This window comes from Hemiscyllium ocellatum, chromosome 33 (assembly GCF_020745735.1).
Source record: "Hemiscyllium ocellatum isolate sHemOce1 chromosome 33, sHemOce1.pat.X.cur, whole genome shotgun sequence".
Taxonomy (NCBI): domain Eukaryota; kingdom Metazoa; phylum Chordata; class Chondrichthyes; order Orectolobiformes; family Hemiscylliidae; genus Hemiscyllium; species Hemiscyllium ocellatum.
The window spans coordinates 10,538,150-10,560,904 of NC_083433.1; the positions used below are offsets into that span (position 1 = coordinate 10,538,150).

General features: G+C 45.1%; 1 protein-coding gene across 6 annotated transcripts in view; it reads right to left on the bottom strand.

The window, feature by feature from the left end:
• Positions 1-22,755, bottom strand: part of mybpc2a (myosin binding protein Ca) — an 87,315-nt gene that overhangs the window by 37,951 nt on the left and 26,609 nt on the right. For 5 of the 6 annotated variants that reach the window (XM_060849653.1, XM_060849650.1, XM_060849648.1 and 2 more), the window contains 12 exons: positions 22,593-22,670; positions 21,146-21,294; positions 20,440-20,557; positions 18,313-18,355; positions 15,299-15,355; positions 13,786-13,955; positions 12,429-12,561; positions 10,439-10,563; positions 7,952-8,057; positions 5,058-5,224; positions 1,712-1,877; positions 1,013-1,119 (listed from right to left, as the gene is read on the bottom strand). In XM_060849653.1, the coding sequence (XP_060705636.1) occupies positions 1,013-1,119; positions 1,712-1,877; positions 5,058-5,224; positions 7,952-8,057; positions 10,439-10,563; positions 12,429-12,561; positions 13,786-13,955; positions 15,299-15,355; positions 18,313-18,355; positions 20,440-20,557; positions 21,146-21,294; positions 22,593-22,670 (1,419 nt within the window). The remainder of the gene's footprint in view (positions 1-1,012; positions 1,120-1,711; positions 1,878-5,057; positions 5,225-7,951; positions 8,058-10,438; positions 10,564-12,428; positions 12,562-13,785; positions 13,956-15,298; positions 15,356-18,312; positions 18,356-20,439; positions 20,558-21,145; positions 21,295-22,592; positions 22,671-22,755) is intronic. The other variant, XM_060849651.1, reaches the window with a different exon arrangement.

Below are 22,755 nucleotides of genomic sequence, written 5' to 3' on the forward strand. Positions count from 1 at the left end.
AAAAAAAATCTCTCCATCCATTCTGTTCAAAATTTTGGAAACTTTAACCAAATCACTGATAAATCATCCAACACCCAGAGAAAACTGGCCTCATTTCAATAAAACCATCTCACAACCTAATCCTCGGATTCACGGGAATACTCCAGTGAATTGAGACTGTATCTCCTTCCAAGGCTGATGTATCTTTGCAAAGGCATGGTTTTCTGAATGAGTCCAGCTAGGACTCTGTATACCTGCAGAAACACACTCTGCCACACTCTGCTTGCCCCATCACTTGCTCATCTTTTCCTGGGAACTCCTCTATAATGGTAACTTGCATAAAATACATGGAATATTGTACTGGCAACCTTATTCTGTAGGTAAAAAGTGAGGTCTGCAGATGCTGGAGATCACAGTTGAAAACGTGTTGCTGGTTAGAGCACAGCAGGTTAGGCAGCATCCAAGGAATAGGAAATTCAATGTATCGGGCATAAGCCCTTCATCAGGATGAAGGGCTTATGCCCGAAACGTCGAATTTCCTATTCCTTGGATGCTGCCTAACCTGCTGTGCTTTAACCAGCAATACATTTTCAACCTTATTCTGTAGGCTGCAAACTATCCATCTCACTAACTTGTGACGAATATCACATCACCCAGAATCTTTGAACAGTATGTGTTCTGCTGCAACATATAAACCTTTGGTTTGTTTACAGTGCAGTATCTATATCCAAGCACAATCCATTATAGATTGCACATACCCATTCACAATCTTATATATAGGATGAATATTTAAACATAGATTGTATTTTCCCATTTACAGTCCTGCATATGGAATGTGTACCCAATCACAGACCTCTTTAGATCTTATATACCCATTTACAGAGCTGTACATATATAATGTACCCATTTACAGTCCTCTATATGTTGTGTGCGCCCGATCACAGCCTGACATACACAACCTATACTCAGCCACAGTGCTCAGTAGATTGTGTGCATTAACTGATAGAATGGGAGCTAGTGAAGTGGCCCGTACCTAAAAAGTTGAGCTTGGCAGAGATGGAGAGAGCATAACCATCTGGAATGAACGTGTAATCAGCTTCATCATCCGGTGTGATGTCATCAATGACCAGCTTGTGAAACCTGTGGGGAGGAACAAGGATGAGGCAGTGTGACTGTACAAGAGCTGGGGACGTGTTTTGCATTGGCACACATGCCAGAGCTGGGAAACCCCATGATACCAGCAACTCACCTGGACACCAGGAAAGTTACGGTGTGAAGGGGATCTGCTGGATGTCCTTGCACTTTGGGCATGACCACCCCGGTGGTGTTTGCGGGGGGAGAAAAAGGTTGAAGCTTTTAAAAATGTTTTAAAGGACGTGTGTTTACTGTGCCAGCGTGGTGGATGGAGAAGGAGATAGTGATATGATCAGCATCTAAAGGGAAGAAATTTTCTTAGAAAATGCCACTCTGTTGTAAAATTGTAGTCATCAAGCGTACTGGAGCAGATGGATATAATTTTCCTTCCTTGTTTAGAAGGAAAACTGACTGTGATATCCGTATTTAGTTGCCACGAGTCTACTGACCACCACTCAGACCAGTGAAAGCTCGGAGGACTGGGCTGGGGGGTCAAGTTGGCCTGACCCTACAGATTTGGCATTTGGAGGGAGACTGGGGAAGGAGAAGGAATCCAGTGGATCACTGTGGTGAGAAAGGGGATGATGGTGGAACCTACCTGCCCTTATGGGTGATGTGAATGCGCTTGCTGGGCTTGACCTCAATCCCGTTCTTCAGCCACTTGCCTGTCACCTTTTCATCGGAGACCTCACATTTGAAGACTGCCTGCTCCTGGGCCTTCAATGTCAGGTCAGCGAAACTCTGCAACACCTCCAGGACCTTGTCTGAAACACACACGCAAGGAAAAGCACATGACCGGTTGATTCCAAGCTTGCCTCTGGAAAATAAAAACTACTTCCTTTCTTGGCAGCTCAATACTCCAAGACCTTGAGAGCAGCCCAGTGAAGACAATAGACAATAGACACTAGACAATACGTGCAGAGGTAGTAGGGCAGGTGTGGAGGCATCTATTCTCACTGCAATCCCGAACCCAATGCTGAACTGATGTAGCAAAGACAAGGAAAGAACTGTACCCTTCAGCCAAAAGCACTTCACAACCAATAACGTTCTTTTCCAGCATCACTTATCAATTGATTTATTATTGTCAACATGTACCTGAGTACAGTGAAAAGTTTTGTTTTGCGAGCAGTACAGGCAGATCATACTATAAAAAAGTGCATCAGGATAATAGAACAGAGCGAGGAATACAATTTACGGTTGCAGGATAGGTGCACAGAGAGCAGGATCAACATTAAACTTAGTTTGAGGGGTTAGTTCGAAAGTCTAATAACAGTGGGGAACCCCTCTATAATGCTAACAGTGTTCTTGGATCAGTTGTCGTTCTATGTTACAATGCAAGGAACACCATAAGCAATTTGTACCCAGCAAACTCCCACAAGCAGCACTGCACAAATGACCAGATACATTTGGGCAAAGCGGTGGCACAGGGGTTAGCATTGCTGCCTCACAGCGCCAGAGACCTGGGTTCAATTCCCGCCTCAGGTGACTGACTGTGTGGAGTTTGCACGTTCTCCCCGTGTCTGGGTGGGTTTTCTCCGGGTGCTCCGGTTTCCTCCCACAGTCCAAAGATGTGCGGGTCAGGTGAATTGGCCATGCTAAATTGCCCATAGTGTTAGGTAAGGGGTATGGGTGGGTTGCGCTTTGGTGGGTCGGTGTGGACGTGTTGGGCCGAAGGGCCTGTTTCCACACTGTAAGTAATCTAATCTAATATGTATAGCTGTATCTGTACACATTTGTCAGATATTAGAGATAGGAACTGACATTGACTTTAAAGATAGAGTTCTCCTTATGCACAGATTAAAGTGCGATTATTCAAACTATGAAGAGCTGGTATCAACACAGCAAGACGGCAGCAGTTGGATCTCTTTCTTGGAGGCTGACTGTGTTATAAATTATAGGCTGGGGAGAATTCCCTGGCCTCCCTCAAATCCCTACAGTGTGGAAGCAGGCCATTCAATCGATCGCGACCACATTGACCCTCCAAAGAGCATCCCATCCAGACCCAGACCCTTACCCCGTCACACTGCATTTCCAATGGCTAGCCTGCATGTCCCTGGACACTATGGGGCAATTTCTCATGACCAATCCACCCTGACCTGCACATCTTTGGACTGCGGGAGGAAACTGGAGCTCCCAGAGGAAACCCTTATAGACACCGGGAGAATGTGCAAACTCCACACAGAAAGTCACCCGAGGGGGGAACTGAACTCGGGTCTCTGGTATTGAGAGATAGCGGTGCTAACCACTGAACTACTGTGCCACCAGAGAATCCTCTGCCTCTCCATGAAGGTAGACAAAGCCTTGGTTTAATGCGTCATTTGATAGATGGCACCTCCAGCAGCACTAGACTGCCTCAGTAACTCATTGGAGTGTCCAATGATGTTGTTTTTTTTGCACCAAAGTTCTGGATTGAGGTGTGAACTCACAGGCTCGGAGATGGGGACACTACCATTAAGCAACAGCTGAAGATACTGATGAGTGAGTGAAAGGTTGCAATCTAATTGCAGGGTTCAAGTGGCTTGTATGTATACAATCTTTATAGAATCACAGAACCCCTACAGCGTAGAAAGAGGCAGTTCGGTCCATTGAATATCTGAGAGAACTATAGAATGGTTACAGCACAAAGGAGGCTGTTCAGCTCATTGTATCCATGCTGACTCCCTGCAAGAGCGACTCTCCTTCTTGGTAAGGTTTAAATCCATGTCCTCTAATTACTAACCTTCAGCCGTGAGAATGTTTCTCCCTATTTGAACAAGAGGGGCAGTGGGTAACAATAATGTCACTGAGCTAGAGATTGAGGTGATTGCTCTGGACACAATGCAGCTGGAGGCTATAATTTCCAGAATTCATAGCTAGTCTCAATCATGGCGATCACAAAACGATTAACCAATTACTGTACAGAAACTCATCTGGCTCACTAATGTCCTTTAGGAAAGGAAATAGAGTTGTAGAGATGTATTGCGCAGAAACAGGCCCTTCAGTCAGAATTGTCCATCCCCCCAGATTAATCGAGTCCCGTTGTCAGCATTTGGTCCATATCCCTCCAAACCCTTCCTATTCACATATCCATCCTGATGCCTTTCAAATGCTATAATTGTACTAACCTCCATCACTTCATCTGACAGCTCATTCCATACATGCACCACCCTCTGCATGAACAAGTTGCCCGTCAGGTCTCTTTTAAATCTTTTTCCTCTCACCTTAAACCTGTATTTCTAACTTTGCACTGCCCTGGGGAAAAGACCTTGTCTATTTGTCCTATCGATGCTCCTCACGATTTTGTAAACTTCTATGAGGTTACCCCTCAGCCTCCGATGCTCCAGGGAAAACAGCCCCAGTCTACTCAGCCTCTCCCTATAGCTCAAACCCTCCAACCCTCTGCCATCTTTACCTGGTTTGGACTAAATGTGACCCACAGCAACGTGATTGACTCCTAACTGTGGGGAGAAAGTGAGGACTGCAGATGCTGGAGATCAGAGTCGAGAGTATAGTGCTGGAGAAGCACAGCAGGTCACAGCCCGATTCCTGATGAAGGGCTTTTGCCCGAAACATCTAATCTCCTGCTCCTCGGATGCTGCCTGACCGGCTGTGCTTTTCTAGCACCACATTCTCGACACTGACTCCGAACTGCCCTCTGAAGTGGTCCCAGCAAGCCACTCAGTTCAGGGGAAATTAGAGATGGGCATCAAAATCCAGATGTTGCTAATGATGTTCACATCCAACAATCCTCATAACTGGAACATCTCTACTGAACCTTCATTGAATTTTGACAAAAACTGCATCGCTATTCTCTTTTGAATGATATGTTGGATAAACACTACCAAGAGTTCATTGATGCCTGTGCTATTCTCTGCTGGCTAACGTTTGAGTCTCCTTTATTGAGGTTCAGGACGGCTCTAAGTCACCAGCCTCCCCTCTGCTCCACGCAGCTTGCTAGAACGTACCTTCCACAATCAAATCAGCTTCTGATTCCCCTCCGTTAGTCGCAATCTTATAGCGGCCTGCATCCTCCTTGGAGGCATCATTGATGATCAACATATGCTTCTTCCCACTCTTCTTAATACGGTACTTCAGGGAATCTTCTCGGGTCAACTCTACCCCATTCTTTGTCCTAATTAAGACAAAAAAGTACAGTATGATGAACGCCGCTGCCTTAACCGCTAGAAATCCTTCCCTCAACTTCAACCCCAACCCTCCAACTTTTATCTCGACATCTCCAAGTGGATTGGTCTCCAACCTTTTTCACAGTCCCACTCACTGCCATTGGGATGTTACTTGGTGTTAAAGGCAATTTGTTGCTGTCATAATCACGACAGCACAGAACAAGGCTATTTGGCCCATCAAGACCATGCCAGCTCTCTGCAGAATAATTGAATCAATCCCATCCCCCCTCCCCCCACTCCGCTTTTCCCTCCAGGTTTACCTCCCTGTGGTGTCACTCAGTTTCCTTTCGACCTGTGTTCGCAGTCATTGCCACACATTGTGTAATAAAGTTCTTCCTCACATCTCCCTGCATCACTCTACCAAGGCCTTAAACCTGTGTTGCCCTAGTCTTTATACCTGCTATTGTTCACCATTATCACTGACCATAAGAAGACCCTAAGACTAAGAAAATTCAGAAGTCTGACGTGCAAAGAGGCTTGGCAGTTCTTGTCCAGGATTTTCACAAGGTAAACTTGCAAGTTGAATCAGTAGTTAGGAAGGCAAATGCATTTGAGAGGACTTGAATATAAAAGCAGGGATGTACATCTGAGGGTTCATATGGCTCTGGTCAGACCACATTTAGAGTGCCATGTGCAATTTAGGGCCCCATATCTCAGGAAGGATGCACTGTCCCTGGAGCGTGTTCAGAGGAGGTTCACCAGAATGGTTCCAGAAATGGAAAACTTCACATATGAGGAATATTTGAGGACTCTAGGTCCTGGAGTATACGTAAGACTGAGATAGATAGGTTCTTGATTGTCAAGGGGATCAAGGGTTAGGGGGAGAAAGCAGGAGAATGGGATTGAGAAATTTATCAGCTATGATTAAATGGTGTGGCAGATTCGATGGGCTGAATGGCTTAATCTCTGCTCTGATGTCTTATGGGTCTAAATAGGAGGAGGAGTAGGTCATTTGGCTTCTTGAGATTGCTCTGACATTCAATAGGATCATGGCTGATCACTGGAAGGGCCACCCGGCGAGCACAGGATCAGGCTCTGACTTGCTAACTTCCTGGTTAAATAGTGCGCTGTCTCAGTTAACAAATAAAGAGGGTCTTCTGGTGCAGTGGTAGCATCCCTGCCTCTGGACCTGAAGGTAAAAACAATGACTGCAGATGGTGGAAACCAGATTCTGGATTAGAGTGGTGCTGGAAAAGCACAGCAGTTCAGGCAGCATCCGAGGAGCAGGAAAATCAATTTTTCGGGCAAAAGTCCTTCATCAGGATTGATGAAGGGCTTTTGCCCGAAACGTCGATTTCCTGCTCCTCGGATGCTGCCTGAACTGCTGTGCTTTTCCAGCACCACTCTAATCCAGAATCTGGACCTGAAGCTCTAAGTTCAAGTCTCACATCGGGACTTGATGGCCATAAAAGGTATATCATAATGTGGCCAAACACACATAGATGTGTGCAGTCTCAGTGGATGCTGGACTCAGATATATCGGGAAATGTACGACACTGAATAGAACCATTCAGCCCACCTAGGTAGTACCAGCTCTTGAAAAGGGAAGAATTGTCGGACTGTGAAGGAATTAGTTGTGTGGGACTAATTCAAAGTGTTTACCAGTGCCTACTGTTGAATCTGCTCCCAGCACAATTTCAGGTTTCATATTTCAGTTCCCTTTTCCCCTCAGCCACTCTCCGCTTTCTTTAGAAATCACTTGAAATCCATAGTTTCTGATTACTGACCTTCCTGCCATTACATATAGTTTCTCCTTATCTACTCTTTCAAAACGGATCATAATTGCAAACATCTCCATTGTATCTTGAATCTTCTCCATTCAAAGGAGAGAAACCTCTACATTTTTGCACTCTCAAAGTTTATCCAAACCTATCCAAAGTCATAGGTGAAGAATTGCTGCAGTCCTTTCAGTTTAGGTGGATCCACATTGCTGTGAGGGAGGGAATTCCAGGATTTTGACCCAGCAACATTGAAAGAACAGCAAGATATTTCTAAGTCAGAATGGTGAGTGGCTTAGAGGGGTTTTTTTGTGGGGGGGGGGTGGTTGGTGTTCCCCTGTATCTGCTGCCCTTGTCCTTTGAGATGGAAGGTGCTGTCTAAGGAACCTTGGTGTCAGGTTCTTTGAGTGTTGTTGGAACTGCACTCATTCGGACAAATGATATGCACTCCCTCACACTCCTGACTCAAGGCTTTGGTGAGATTAGATTAGATTCCTAACCAGTCCACACCGAGCCTCTGAAGAGTAACTCACTCAGACCCATTGCCCTTTGACTAATGCACCTCACACTATGGGCAATTTAGCATGGCCTATTCACCTGACCTGCACATTTTTGGACTGTGGGAGGAAATCGGAGCACCCGGAGGAAACCTATGCAGACACGGGGAGAATGTGCAAACTCCACACAGACAGTTGCCCGAGGCTGGAACCAAATCGGGACCCTGGTGCTGTGAAGCAGCAATGCTAACTATTGAGCTACCATGCCATCTCTCCTGTGAGATGTGAGGTGTGGTAACCCCCAGCAAAATATTCCCAGCCTCTTACCTGCATTTATTGCCAGAATATTTATACAGCTGGTTCAGTTTAGTTTCTGGTCAATGGTAATTGATAAGAGCCCTCTTCAGGAAAGACAGGGGAGAAAATTGGGTGAGGGTATGGGACAAGCAAAGATCCTCACCAGACTACGACTGCTCCTTCCTCTGAGACCTCACAGTCAAACTCAACCCGGTCATCCACAAATACATGTTGGTCATCCAAGGGGACAGTGATGACAACAGGAGGCTCTGGGAATAGAAACAGACCAATCAGCATTGACTTTCAGGAAGAGAGAAGGTCAAGTTCTGCCAAGCGTTTAGACTAGGAGATGCGAAGAAGGTGGATTCTCCTCACGGACCATTCAAAACTATCTTAAAGCTCTCATCAACATCCATGCAGCTGATGGATATTACAGAGAATGTGTATATAGAATATAACACAATAATGAGGTAGTGTTTTATATATCATTATCTTAATCAATATGTTTACGAATTTTGTGTCATACCTCTGGGACAGGTAGAGTTCAAACAACAGTGCTCCTAGTCCAGAGATTGGGACACTACCACTGTACTACAGAATTGTAATCATTGATCAATCTATTTGGACATTTTTTGGAAACTCAATAACAAGGTGGGGTTAAACCTGGGTACTGTTCAAGTGCATTGCATAATTGAGTTATATCCTAGCTAGTTCATCGAGTAACACAAAAGCCAGCGTTGACCAATCGACAACAACAGCCCGGTTTTTGCCAATCCCAGTGCATCCCGTGTGATTTCAGAGGGCTGAGAGTTCAAGCCTCCATGGATCTAGGCTGACCCTAGCGCTGAGGGAGTGCGGCACTGCCAGAGTTACTGACTCTCAGAAGCAAGGTATTAAACAGAGAGGTCTCCCTGGAGATGAATGCAGAAGATCCCATGGGCCTCCATTTCAGAGAAAAATGAGGGGTGGTCTCCCTCCACCATGTCTTGACCTCAGCCAACATCATATCAAAGAAGAGACGATCGCTGGTCGTTCTCACACCGCTGTTAGCAGGAACTTGCGCGGTCACAAACAGCTGACATTCCCTGGATTGCAACTGATGACCACGCTTCAGAAAGTACTTCCGTGGTCGCTCTGGGTCGTGTCGGGGTTGTGGGCAGGCATTACATGAATGTACATCCACGCCTCTCCCCTATGCGACTCCCATCCTTTCCCCCACAATCCTGTCACGGCCAGATGCACAGCCAGGTCACATGGGTCAGAGGTGTAGCCATCATCATTGAGCAATGTGACCTGTGGGACCACAAGTCCCGCCCTCTCCTCAAGGGAGGGAGGGGTCAGAGAGGGGCAAGAACAGAAAGGACAGGGCTAGATCTTCCCAAGCTTTTCCATCTCAGACCTCCTTTGTGGAGTGTTTCCTGATTTCCATCCATTGTCCCAACTTCTGGAAACAACATAAGAAAGGCTATGTCTGTGTCTCTCCAAACCCATTTGTCTTCTTTTGCGAATGGATGGTGGATTATTCCACTTAATATCAAGTGAGATCAATGCAGCTCTCAGGCAGTATCAAAAAAAACAACTGATTGCCTTTCAAGACGTTGTTAAACTTGAGGGTGCAGGAAAGATTGACAAGGATGTTGCCAGGGCTGGAAGGTTTGAGTTATAGGGAGAGGCTGGAGAGGGTGGATAGACTGGTGCTATTTTCTCTGCAACATTGGAGGCTGAGGGGTGACCTCATAAAGGTTTGTAAGATCATGAGGGACATGGATAGGGTAAATAGGTAAGGACTTTTTCCCAGGCTAGGGGAGTCCAAAACTAGAGGGCACAGGTTTAAGGTGAGGGGGAAAGATTTAAAAAGGAACAAAAGGGAAGTGTTTTCACACAGAGGGTGGCCCGTGTATGGAATGAGCTGCCAGAGGAAGTGGTGGAGGCTGGTACAATTACAACATTTAAGAGGCATCTGGATGAGTATATGAGTAGGAAGGGTTTAGAGGGAAATGGGCCAAATGCTGGAAAATGGGACGAGGTCAGCTTGGGATGTTTAGTCTATGCAGATGCATTAGACCGAGAGGTTTGTTTCTGTGCTGTATGACTCTATATCATGGCAATTCAGAGAAGGTTCACTTGAATAATTGCAGAGATGAAAGGTTTGTCTTATGAGGAGAGATTGAGCAGTTTAAGCCTATACTTGCTCAAGCTTAGAAGGACGAGAGAAGATCTAACGAAGGCAAAGGATGCTAAAGATGACAATGTTGAAGTAGAGAGGATATCCCTCATGTGGGGCAATCTAGAACAAGAGGTTGGAGCTTTGTGATAACGAATGACAGATTTAAAACAGAGATGAGGAGGAATTATTTTTCTCAAAGGATCGCAAATCTATGGAAATTACTGATGGATGCTGAGAAGTTGAAGAAATCTATGAAGCAGATAGACAGAATTTTAATTAGCAATTGGTTAAAGAGCCATGGAAAGGGTTTAGGAAAGTGGACTTGAGGCTGAGGTGAGATCAGCCATGATTGTATTAAATGACTCAAGGAGATGAATGGCCTACGCCTGCTCCTAATTCTTTCATTCAGTTAAAACAAGGGATACGCAAAAGGCCTGGACTTCAGCGGACCCAGGTCCCCAGCAGTGCTACAGTAATACTCACCCCTGACAAAGAGATCAGCCACGCACTTATCATCACCCACAATACACTCATACTCTGCATCATCTGCCAGTATGCAGTTCTTAATGGTCAGAACCCTCTTCAGCCCGATGACCTCAAAGATGAACCTGCCACAATAGAAAAAGCAAGAGTCAGCCTGTGAGACTGAAAGTGCAAAGTGAGGGAAATGAAGAGCTCCCTTAAAACAGCTGACCCAGAGAAGCTCGGACCTGAAGTCGGAGGCAGAAAAGTATGTTACACGTGTGAAAGGCTCACCAACAACTACAACCTGCATTCGCGGCATAGCACCTTTGCAATGGAAGATGTCTCAGGACACTTTGGAGTAGTGACTATCAAATGTAATTTGAGATCAGAAGGAGCCTTTAAAATAGGTGACCATCGGGTTCATATGTTAAAGGATTAAGAAGCATTTTAAAGGAAGAAAGGGAGACGTAGACAAGATTGAAGGATAGAATTCCAGATATTAGGATAGAACTGTCACTAATCTTGAAGTGATTCCAATTGGGAATGCATGAGAGGAAGTGGAGGAGTGCAGAGTTCTGTAGGCCAGGAGGATGAATGAGTTGAGATAGGTAATTGTTATAGTCCAAACCAAACTCCCACAATATATATTCAGAAGGTAGTCTTGACCCTAACTTTTTCTTAATTTAAAGGTAAGGGTACGTGTTGTGTTCCAGATGCAATTCGATTGGTCAAACTACTTGGCATTAAGCAAAATGCACCATATTTATACACTGTAGTTAAAAGTTAAAATACAATAAAAGAAAGAAGAAACTGGAATAATTAACTCTATTGGAAAATTAACAGAATGATAGATTATTCAATCACTAAGCAATAACTGTTCCAATATGATAACATTCTATCAACATGCCCTTGGCAAAAGGCAAATTCAGTAAAATAGTGTCACACAGGTAATTCTCCAGTCCAGGAGAGTTTGTGAGAGTGTGTGAGTGTGAGAGAGTGAAAGAGAGAGCAAAAGAGAGCAAGAGAGAGAGAGAGAGAGAGAGAGCAAGAGACAGCAAGAGAGCAAGAGAGAGAGAGAAAGAGAATGTGTGAGAGAGTGCAAGAGATGTACTGCAGCTTTTAAACCCTACTTCAAACCCCAGCAACTGCTACTGAAACTAAAAATCCTGGCTCTGTGGGAGCTTGACTCCACCCATTCAGGCTGCTTCTATTGTTTAAAAAAAACCCAAAGCCTCACAAGGTTTTACTTTAAGGGCTTTCAACACAACTCAATGCCTCAGCCTTAAACCTCTCTTCGAACGAAATGAAGAAAAACATACAATGTCAGGCTCAGAATTCAATGGAAGTAGTTGTCATGGGGACCCAAAAGGCACAGATTTCAGCCTGTGAGGTGAGAAATGTAGACCATGCATTCAAGAAACCAAATAGGGCCAATTCTCCTGAATGCTGGTCCACCAAAACTCTGTAACATAACTGTTCCGTCGGCTGCAATGTTCACCTCTTGGTTCTCCCCATTCCTGGTACCAGGAATGTGAAGCGTGTGAGACATGAGGTGTACAAACTGAAAGCCAGACACCAGGATAAGGACATGGAGTCTCGGCACAATGCCAATCCAAAATTGAGAAGGATAGCCGTAAGGTTAGTCCATACTTGCACTAAAAGAAAGCAGGGCTAATGGAGTGCCAGTCCTCGGGTTGATATTAAAATCAGATGGCTGCACCAAAGCTGATGCTTTCATCCATCCCTGGGACCTTGAAGACCAGAAATCAAGGTTAAAAGGCCCAAAATTCGAGGCAGAAATCAGAAGGTGGAGGAAAAAAAATTGACTTGGCGAATTGCACTACATCACCAACCTTCAGTGAAAGTGACCGCAAAGGTTGACATAGGGTTTTCACATTGTAAAACAAAATTGCAAAGTAGAAGAAAGACTAGAAAATGGACAAAAGATCCATATGCAAGTTCCTACTTTACTGCTACAGTCAAGTGCGGCAAATCAATTCTGACGTACCTGGCGCTTGGTCTGATTTCTTTCCCATTCTTCAGCCACTTCACATCCATGTTGTGTCCCGCTAGTTCGATGGCCATTCGAATCTTCCCTCCTTTGTCCACCTGATACGCACTCTCCAGCCTCTTAGCAAACGCTGAGGGAATTTCCAAGAGAAGGGGAAAGAAGTTAAATAACTGTTTTCTTGAAAATTAAAAAATTAATATTAAGTCATAAATATCATTTTCAGTCAGGTTGATGTGGGGACATGCTGGCATCGTGGTAATGGGTTCAATCCCACCATAGCAGATGGTGAAACTTGAAGAGTTTTATAAAACAAATATCTGGAATAAAAGATTGGCCCAATGGCAGCCATGTAACTGCAGTTCTAAACCCATCTGGATCACTAAGAAAATCAGTCATCCTTCCCTAGTCTGGCCTACATGTGAATCTAAAGCTAGAACATTACCCTAAGGTTCGGGATTTCTGGCTGAGTGACATTATCTCCAGCTTCCTGCCTCTTCCTATTGGAAGAAAAAAGGTCTAGCAAATACGCAATACAATCTTCTGAGTTTTAATATCTGTTTCCTCACTGCCTTAACTGGACAGAAAGGGTGCAACATGTTTCTCACACAATGAAGTTCCGCAGCTGATTTGAATTTGAGCTGCTGGCTTCCAAAAGGCAGGTAAAGAGGCTATAACAAGGAAATTTGCAGAGGACGTCAGCTCTCAAGGGTGGAGGGCTGGGGCAGAGGGTGGTGCACAGTGGGATTGAGGGGGGATGGCAGGTTGAGTATTGCACTGGGGATTAATCTTTCACTGAACCCAGCTGGTTCCATCGCACAGCATGGAACTGGGCAGAGTGTGTGGAGTTGGGAACCAAAATGACAATTGATATCCCATTTACCTCGTAACCCCAATGGCAATCAATATCCCATTTACCTCGTAACTCCAATTTCCAGATTAATGGGAGTCTTTTGTCAGAATCAAGCCATTGCTTCAGACACCAGGCAGTAGGCCTCATTATAAAATGCATTCCGGGTTCTGCAATATTAATTTGGCAGTGAAGAATCCAACTTCACTTTGAGGCCTTTAATGTCCAGTTTACACCGGAAGGCAAGGATGGATTCTTATGATGCAGTGGCAGTGTCCCTACCTCTGGGCCAGAAGAGCTGGATTCAAATCTTTCTTACTCGATGTCTGAATAGGTTGATACCCGTGCCAGGCATCGAAATTTGGTTTCTATGTCGACTAATGTCTTTGTGTGGCTGTTTCATTGTGGGGGAGGGGGATGCTGTATCTTCTCGTCTTCTTGTTCCAAACTCCCTCATTCCCCCCTCCCCCCATCCTCAGCTCTGGCAATGGTCAAAGATTTACTCACCTTCACTCTTCTTCTCCACCCTCTTTTTCTTCTTCAGTCTCTTCAGCATGCCACGCAGATCCGTGATGCCATATTGGAAGGCTATTTTCTCATAGTCACAAGGCTTGGCATTTTTCAGGATTTCCCAGACATCAACCTCTTCCTTCGGAGTTTCCTGAACTTTGACCTCCCTGTTTTAAAGATAACAAAAGCCAGTGATGCCAAGAGAATTTATAATTCTTGTGTTGAGTTTTGGGAAGTTTAGTTTCATTTTAGTTTAGTTTAGTTTCATTTTAGATTTGGCCACGTAGGAAGTCAGTTTAGTTTATATACATTTTAATGAGGTTTTAAATCTTGAAGTGAGGAACTGGGGTTTAATAGTTCAGTGCATTAGTGGGGAAAAAGTTGTGCCTTTGGTTAGTGACAAGAAAGATCGAGCCATCCAGAAAGTGAGTCACTCTGTGTCCATGAGCGACAGAGAGCAGAAAGGAAACTGATTGCAGCTGTCCCAGCCTGGGTTTGAACAGAGGGCCTCAATGTGGAGCTGGTGATAGCTCCTCACTCAGGTCTAGCTGTATAGGGTATTGCTGGAATAAATGGAAACATGTTACCACAATGCCTGAGGACCATAGGGCTGCCTTTTCATTAGACAGAGGGATGAATGCCAGTGGTTTAACCTGAGGTTCACCATGCCTCAGGTAAGGGGAGGGATTTGGAATGAGGGATGTTCATGGTAACCTCAACTGGTGCGGGAATTGAACCCACGCTGTTGGCGTCACTCTGAGTCACAAACCAGTGAAGACAATGGGGAACGACACTTCAAAAATACTTCATCGCAGTTCGAGACATCCAGAGAGGATAAAAGGCACTATGTAAATGAAAATCTTTTGAGGTGAAGGCTAAATGGATGATATGGAAAAACACAAATTAAGGAAGAGAGAACAAAAAACTGACTTTTCCCTCAGTTATGGAACACAGCATTTGACAGCAAACAAGATTTTTTTATATATATATAGCTACTGCCTAGGTAAGCATAGCAACCTCAATCATCCTTCATCCTACTGGGCGAGATATCAGGCCCAAGTAAGGAGCAAGGGGAACTTCCTTTGAATCTTCAGCAACCCCTCAAGGAGACTGACCAGACCGCATTTCAACATCTTCCTCTGACAATTTTATTTTCCTTTGTGTCACCATAGTCTTTAGAGGGGGAGGACTGGTGGTGGTTTAACCTGATGGCCACCTCGTCAGAGAGGAAAAGGTTGAGAAGGAGAGTCTTTCATTGTAACCTTAGCTAGAGATGGGAATTGAACCCATGGCTGTTGGCATCACATAGCTTTGAAAGCCAACCAAGCAGCCCACTGAGCTAACACAGCCCTCTGTCAGCAGTGCACTGTAGTGTCAGCCTAGATACACAACTAACTTTCCCAGATTGAGACCATCACTCTCTAGTCCAGAAGCAACAGTCTTTCCTGTTCAAACCGATACTTAGATTTCATTGATGCGCTTATAAGAACATAATTCACTCCACTCCTACCTCTTCTTCAGCAATCCACTGAAGTCCAGCTCCCCAGCATCTTCTCCAGCTGCAGCTCTGAAAGACAAATTAGCACAGCTTCATTTAATAATCAATGTCTTTCTGACTCGCATTCTGATCATCCCTTTCTCTGTAAAGCTCTCTGCTCTCCCTCCACGGTGCAGACTCTGACAGCGAATTTACTGTTCATCTGATGCTGGTGTTATATTCCCACGGGAGTCTCCTTCTAATCTTCCCCATTCAATCCCATCCACATGGCCTTCCATCCCTTATTCCATCCTGGGTCTATCTAGCTTCCCTAAACTATTCCCTCAACTATTCCCTGTAGGAATGAGTGGCACTTTTTCATCACTCTCTGGATGAAGACGTTTCATCTCAACTCTCTTGTTGAGTTGAGTACCAATTGTGTTACACAGTGCAGGGGTCACAGATTAAGGATGCAGGGTAGGCCATTTAGGACTGAGACAAAGAGAGGTTTCTTCACCCAGAGAGTGGGGAGCCTGTGGTTCAGGCCAAAACATTGAATGTTTTCAAGGAGTTAGATATAGTCCTTAGAGATGAAAGGATCAAAAGATATGGGGGAGAAAGCAGGAACAGGAAAGCTGCCCAAGTTAGATGCCCAGCCATAATCATATTGAATGGCCGAGAGTTTTGAATGGTCAAATGGCCTACTCCTGCTCTTATTTTCTAAGTTCCTGTGTTTAATGGCCTCAGTTCAGGTCTCCATCACAAGCTTCCCTCTGTCTAACCTAATCATAGAAACCTCTCTCAGGTCAGCCCTTAGCCTCCTCTTTAGAAGAGGAAAACAAAGACTCCCATTTATCTCCTAAGAGAGACATCTCGCTGAGGTGTGGCTTCATTAATGGTGGCCCCCTACACTGCCTCAACCCTTCCTCTGTGGCTGCAGACAGTCCTGGTCAGGTTCAAGTATGATATCCCCCGTGGCTGAATGACTAGCTGATTAGCAGTGCGTTCACGTGGGCAAGTTGTACTGGCAACTGGGTGCTGCCACATAACAAAAGCTGCTGTAACAGTGTCAAGTATTCAGTCTGGCAAAATCTGTGTTTAAATCACACTCCAGGACACTATGGTCAATGACAGCACATTCATAATGTGACCCAACAGGTTGAGTACCGTATCAGGTACTAGGCAGAAGTGGGTACTGCAGATGCTGGAGATTAGAACATATCAATCTGCAAATCCTTCTGACACACATCGATGGCAGCAGGAGAGGTTCCTGGATGGAAGTGTGATGGAAAAAACATGGCAGCCTTGACCATCGCTGTCTGTAGCTCCAGGCTACAACAGTTGCTACAGCAACTCCAAACTCCCTGAACAAACTGTAACACAACACTGCCTCAGTAACAGAGAGATTACTGGTGTTAATCAAATAAATATAAGTTCAAATCCTTCCATGGGAAGTTTAAGAATTGCATTCAGTTCAAAAAGATAATTCTTTAAAATTCAATCATGGGACATCAGCATCACTGGCTGGCCTTAATATTCATTGCAGTTGACAAGACTAAGGTGGGATCTTATTGAAAACTATAAAATTCTAACAGGGCTGGACAGGGTAAGTGAAGGAAAGATACCCCCAGTGCCTCACAACTCCTAAACTCAATGCACTGACCAATAAAGGCAAGCATACCAAACGCCTTCTTCACTATCCTGTCTACCCGTGACTCCACTTTCAAGGAACTATGAACCTGCACTCCCCAGGACTATTGAGTGTCCAATTTCTGTCCTGGTGGTTCTTAAGGCTAATGGGCTCAAAGGGTAAATGTTCAAATAAAATACTGGAATCAATAACAGTGACCATTAGAACCCAGTTACGGTCTTTAGAGAAGAAAACACCATTGTCCTGTCTTGTTCTGGACTGTCTGTGGCTTCCACACCGACATGGAAACTCTGACCTCACCCCTGAATGACCTGAGTGTAGTCAACTCTATCAGGACCACCATGGCAATAAGGGACAGGTAACCCATAAGGGGAGATGCTGATGGTGATTGGTAACCCAAAGGCCCAACATGAAGCTCTGGGGACAAATCCCTCCACAGCAGCCAATAATATTGAAAAACAATGAATACAATACAGAGAGTGAGGCATGAGGCCATTACTGATTACTTTAAGAAGGCACCTGATGTACTAATGTCAGAGAGTCATAAAGTCATACAGCATGGAAGCATGACCCTTGGTTTAACCAGTCCATGCCAACCATAAACCCAAACTAAACTAGTCCCATCTATCTGCGCTTGGCCCACATCCCTTCAAACATTCCTTATTCATGAACTATTCCAAATGTCTTTTGGCATTCTGTAGCTGCATCCACCACGTTCTCTTGAATTTCATTTCACACATGAACCACTGTGTGTCTAAACAAAATTGCCCTTTTAAGGTGACATGGTGGTTCAGTGGTTAGCACTGCTGCCTCACAGAGCCCAGGGACCCAGGTTCAATTCCAGCCTCGGGTGACTGTCTGTACATTCTCCCCGTGTCTGTGTGGGTTTGCTGTGGTTTCCTTCCACAGTCCAAAGATGTGCAAGTCAAAGCTTGAAACATTGACTCTCCTGCTCCTTGTATTAGCCATGGGATATGCAGGGTTATTACAGGGACAAGGTAATGGATGGGATGATCTTTGGAGGGTCAGTATGGACTCAATGGGCCAAATGGCCAGCTTCCACACTAGTGGGATTCTACATACTTAAAATGTGCCATCTTTATCCCATCTGGCTTAGATGTAACTCCAGACCCACAACAATGTCGCTGACTCTCAAACATAGGAAACAAGAGCAGGGGCAGGTCATTCGGCCCTAAGAAATCTGCTCTGCCTTTCAGTCTGATGATCCAACTCAGTACCCTACTCCCACTTTCGTCCCCTGTCCTTAATCCCTTAACTCCCCTGCGAAATGGACCCAGAAGCCCACTAGGTTCAATTAGGGATGGGCAACACTCTCTGGTCCCCAACCAGCACTGCTCGATCTTCAGACAGACCAAAAGAGTAAACAAATACTCACGTTCGCTTAAAAGTTGTCAGAAGGTTACTCTCCTCCACTGATGCTGCAGAGAAATGAGTGAAGACTTAGAAAGGCATGACATCTATAATAAGTTCTGCAAGATTATCAGGGAGACATGCAATATTGTCTTGAAAGGAACAGAAACCAAAATTGCTGGAAAAACTCAGCAGATCTGGTGGCAGCAAAGATAGAAATTACTGGAAAAATTCGACAACTGTGAAGAGAAATCAGAGTTAACATTTTAGGTCCAGTAACCCTTCCTCAGAGTTAACCCTGACTTCCTTTCCAGAAATTCCTATTTTTGTTTCTGATTTCCAGCATCCACATTTGTTTCAATGTTTAGGTTTGACAGGAGAGGTTCCAAATTGAATTTGAAGGTAAAGAGCAATATGACTTCAGTGACACTTGACAGAAAGTGACTTGCTTTTGTTAAAACATGCTAAAATTCCACTTTGGACAAAACTTTGTGTTTCCCTGCTTGGAAGATTGAACAGGCGTGTAAAAAAATTCAGACATTAGATTACTTACAGTGTGGAAACAGGCCACACCGACCTGCCGAAGCACAACCCACCCCTACATTTACCCCTTACCTAACACTACGGGCAATTTAGAATGGCCAATTCACCTGATCTGCACATCTTAGGACTGTGGGAGGAAACCCACGCAGACACGGGGAGAATGTGCAAACTCCACACAGTCAGTCGCCTGAGGCGGGAATTGAACCCAGGTCTCTGGCGCTGTGAGGCAGCAGTGCTAACCACTGTGCCACCGGGCTGCCCACTTTGTTTAAACTAAACTGCAAAGGAAAAGAAGACAGTAGTGAAACCAGTGGGAAGGTAATTTTAAGACTGCTGTTCTGACGGAGACAAAAGTTACATAACACCGGGTCGTAGTCCAGCAGGTTTATTGAAATCATAAGTATTCAGACTTGACCTGATGAAACAGGAGCACTCAAAAAGCTTGTGATTTCAAATAATCCTGTTGGCCTATAACCTGGTGTCATGTGACTTCTGACTTTGTCCACGCCAGTCCACCACCCCCACATCATGGCTACCATCGTCCTTGCAGAGACAGAGTAATCTTGAACATGGACCCAGGTTTTACAATTAAAAGGGGTGGCCCATTTAAAATGGAGACGAGGAGGAATTTCTTCTTTCTGAGGATTATTGTATCTTTTCTGGAGAAAGTAGCAGAGGCTGGGTGGGTGCATTCAAGGCTACACTAGATTTTTGATGGATATAGAAGTCATGGATTTTGGGGGACAGACAGGAATGTAAATTCGGGGCCCCAAACAGATCAGCCATGACCTTACTGAATGTTGAAGCAGACTTGAGGGGCTGAATGGCCTGCTCCTGATTTGGACAATCTTTTGAAATGGATTCCCAAATTGTGAAATGGAAGTGAAGGTTTAAGAATGGTTTGGATCTCATGGAGTTTTGGAGCAGCAGTATTCAGATTCTTTCAGGGTGGGAAGCTATAAGATGGGCAAAATAGTTTTCCTGATATGTTTTCTAAAAGAGCAGGTTGGGGTCTTTAGCAATTACCAGGGCCATTAAAACAGGCAGTTGTGACTCCCCTGGGTGTTACTGTGCACTTTGAGCTCATGTTTCTGGTGTAGAGGGGCAGCATGCTGGCTCAGTGGTTAGTACTGTTGCCTCACAGCACCAGGGACCTGGATTCAATTCCAGCCTCAGACAACTGCTGGGGCTTGCACATTCTCCCCGTGTCTGCGTGGGGTGTTCTGGTTTCCTCCCACACCCCAAAGATGTGCAGTTTAAGTGAATTGGCCATGGTATATTGCCCATAGTGTTCAGGGATGTGTAGGTTAGGTGTGTTAGGTCTGGGTGGGTTACTCTTTGGAGGGTCGGTGTTGACTTGTTGGGCCAAAGGGCCTATTTCCACACTGTAGGGATTCCAAATTTAACATGAACCCACTGTCCTTTAGGGTTGAGAATTCCTCCGACAAAGCCAACTTGAAAGCATTGAGTGCCCTGTATATAATCAGGGCAAGAGGTGCTTGTAGCGTACATCCTGGTTCAAGTCCCACCTTGCTCCCTGCATCCCTGAACAGGCTAGTTAAAAGTATCTAATATCAGGGTAGGATTATTGCAAAAGTATAGTTCTTACCTTCAACAGTGATATCAAAAGCCACACTGTCAAACTGATCTTTTGAGGTCACTTCACATCTGTAACCACCTGCAATGGTCTTATCAACTTTAGCTATTTTCATCTCATAGGTGTAAATCTGTGGAAAGACAGTTCATTCCCTTAAATAAAATGCTCCACTAGCAAATGTAGATGCCTGTAGAAATGCATCATCAGTCAGATCAGTGGTTAGCACTGCTTCCTCACAGTTGCCAGTGACCCAAGTTCGATTCCACCCTTATGCAACTATCTGTGAGGAATTTGCACATTGTCCCCATGTCTGAGAATGTTTCCTCTGGCTACCCTGGTTTCCTCCCACAGTCCACAACCCCACACGGATGTGCAAAGTAGGTGGATTGGTCATGCTAAATTGTCCAGGGATGTGCAGTTTAGGTGGATTGACTACGGGAAATGCAGGATTGGGTCTGAGTGGGATATTCTTTGGAGGGACTGTGCAGGCTGAATGGCCTCTTTCTGCACTGTTGGGATTCTAAGGTCTTTTAGATACAGGTCTGGTGATCAACGTAATTGGGAAAAATGATCAAGAAAGTTGTCCCAGTACAGGTAACCTTCTTGATTGGGCCAACTGCAGCTATAGAAAAAAGTCAGGATGGGTGAGAGGGGCGAGTTGGCTCTTTCTATCTGTAAACATGGACAGCCGAGTCATCATGCGGGCTGTGGGCCTCACCTTTGACTTGCTGTCGTACTGCTCCTTGAACTGGTACACTTTCCCAGCTTTACTGCTGAGATCCATCCATTTCCCTTTGAACCATTTGATGGTTGGCTTCTTCTGAAGATTGCTCGAGTCAACCTTAGCGACCAGACAGAGACTGCTACCTGTTGAGCAAAGGCAAGAAAAGGTCAGGCAACCCCTCCCCTTCAGCCTCCTCTTGGTTTACCCCAGCACTTAGCAGCATCTCGGTAAATCCCAACCTGAGAGGAGCGATCCTACACAGCGAGCTCCAGAACGTTTGTTTGCAACCTTGACATTCTGTATGACCCGGAGCAGAGCACCAGACCTCAGAAATTGTCCATCACATATATTTCTACCTCAATAATCTCGCCCTTCAGGTCTGTGTTCCTGTTACCTGCCCAATTTGACTGTCTTGACCAGACTTACGTAGCCCACACTCTGTAAATGTAAGCTCCTCCAAATATCTGCCAACTGTATCCTGACCCACATCCACTCCCAATGACCCAAAGCTCAAGAAGCTCAATACCATCCTGATAAAAAGCAGATCCCTTAATGGGCACCACATTCAATACTTTCCCGACACTCAGTAGCAGCAGTGATTTCCACCTTCCAGATGCACTGCAGAAATTCACTCAGGCTCCTCTGTCAGTGCCTTCCAAAGCCACAACCTTTACCATCTTGAAGGATTTGGACAGCAGATATATGGGAAAGTCAACACCTCTAAGCTCCTCTCCAAGCCGCTCACCATCCTGACTTGAAAATAAATAACCGTTTCTTCAGTGTGGCTGGGTGAGAGTCAGGGAATACCCTCCCTGAGGGCATTATGGGTGGCCCACCACACGGACTGCTGTGGTTAAAAACAGTGGCTCACCAACAGCAAGGGCAATTAGGGGCAGGCAACAAATGCTGGTCTAGCCAGCAACATATACGTCACAAGAAGAAATCATTAGTAAAATAACAAAAGCCTTGCAGTCAGTGATTTCGGCGACTTGGCAACATCTCAACTGGAAAGTGTTGATCTTTGTGGTCGAATCCCTCTATGGGTTCACCCTTCTCTAGGTCTATAACCCCCTCCAACCCTGTAATCCACAGAGTAACACATACACTGCTCTCACACTGAACCCACTCTGCTACACATCAAGGACGTTCATCTCTATAAGACTATCCTGAATGAGAATGTAGGACCAGGGAGAATCCCTCCCCAACCCTTTACCCTCCCCCCTCCCATCCTCCACAGTTTCTTGGAAGGTCAGTTTTCCAAGATTTACACGACCCTATTAAGTGAGTTGTAATTCCCACTGATAGCCTGGTTCTAATTATGCAATGTGCCCTTCCCTCTAGATTCCGCCCACCAACGTACAATATCATACACTGGAGATACTTTGACACATTTTAAATTGCTCCAATCATTCACTCAGACTGTCAATGTGTACAGACTCACCAATGAGAGCTGATGTTGTTTCTGGCTTCTCAATGAAGAGGCCAGTCAGGTTTTGATGTGCATCAGCAGGGGCTGTGTCTGCAAAAGGAGCAAAAATAAAAGATTCACACACCTCAGGAGCTTGCGCTGTAGACCGTGGCTTATGAACTGTGGACTCTTTGTT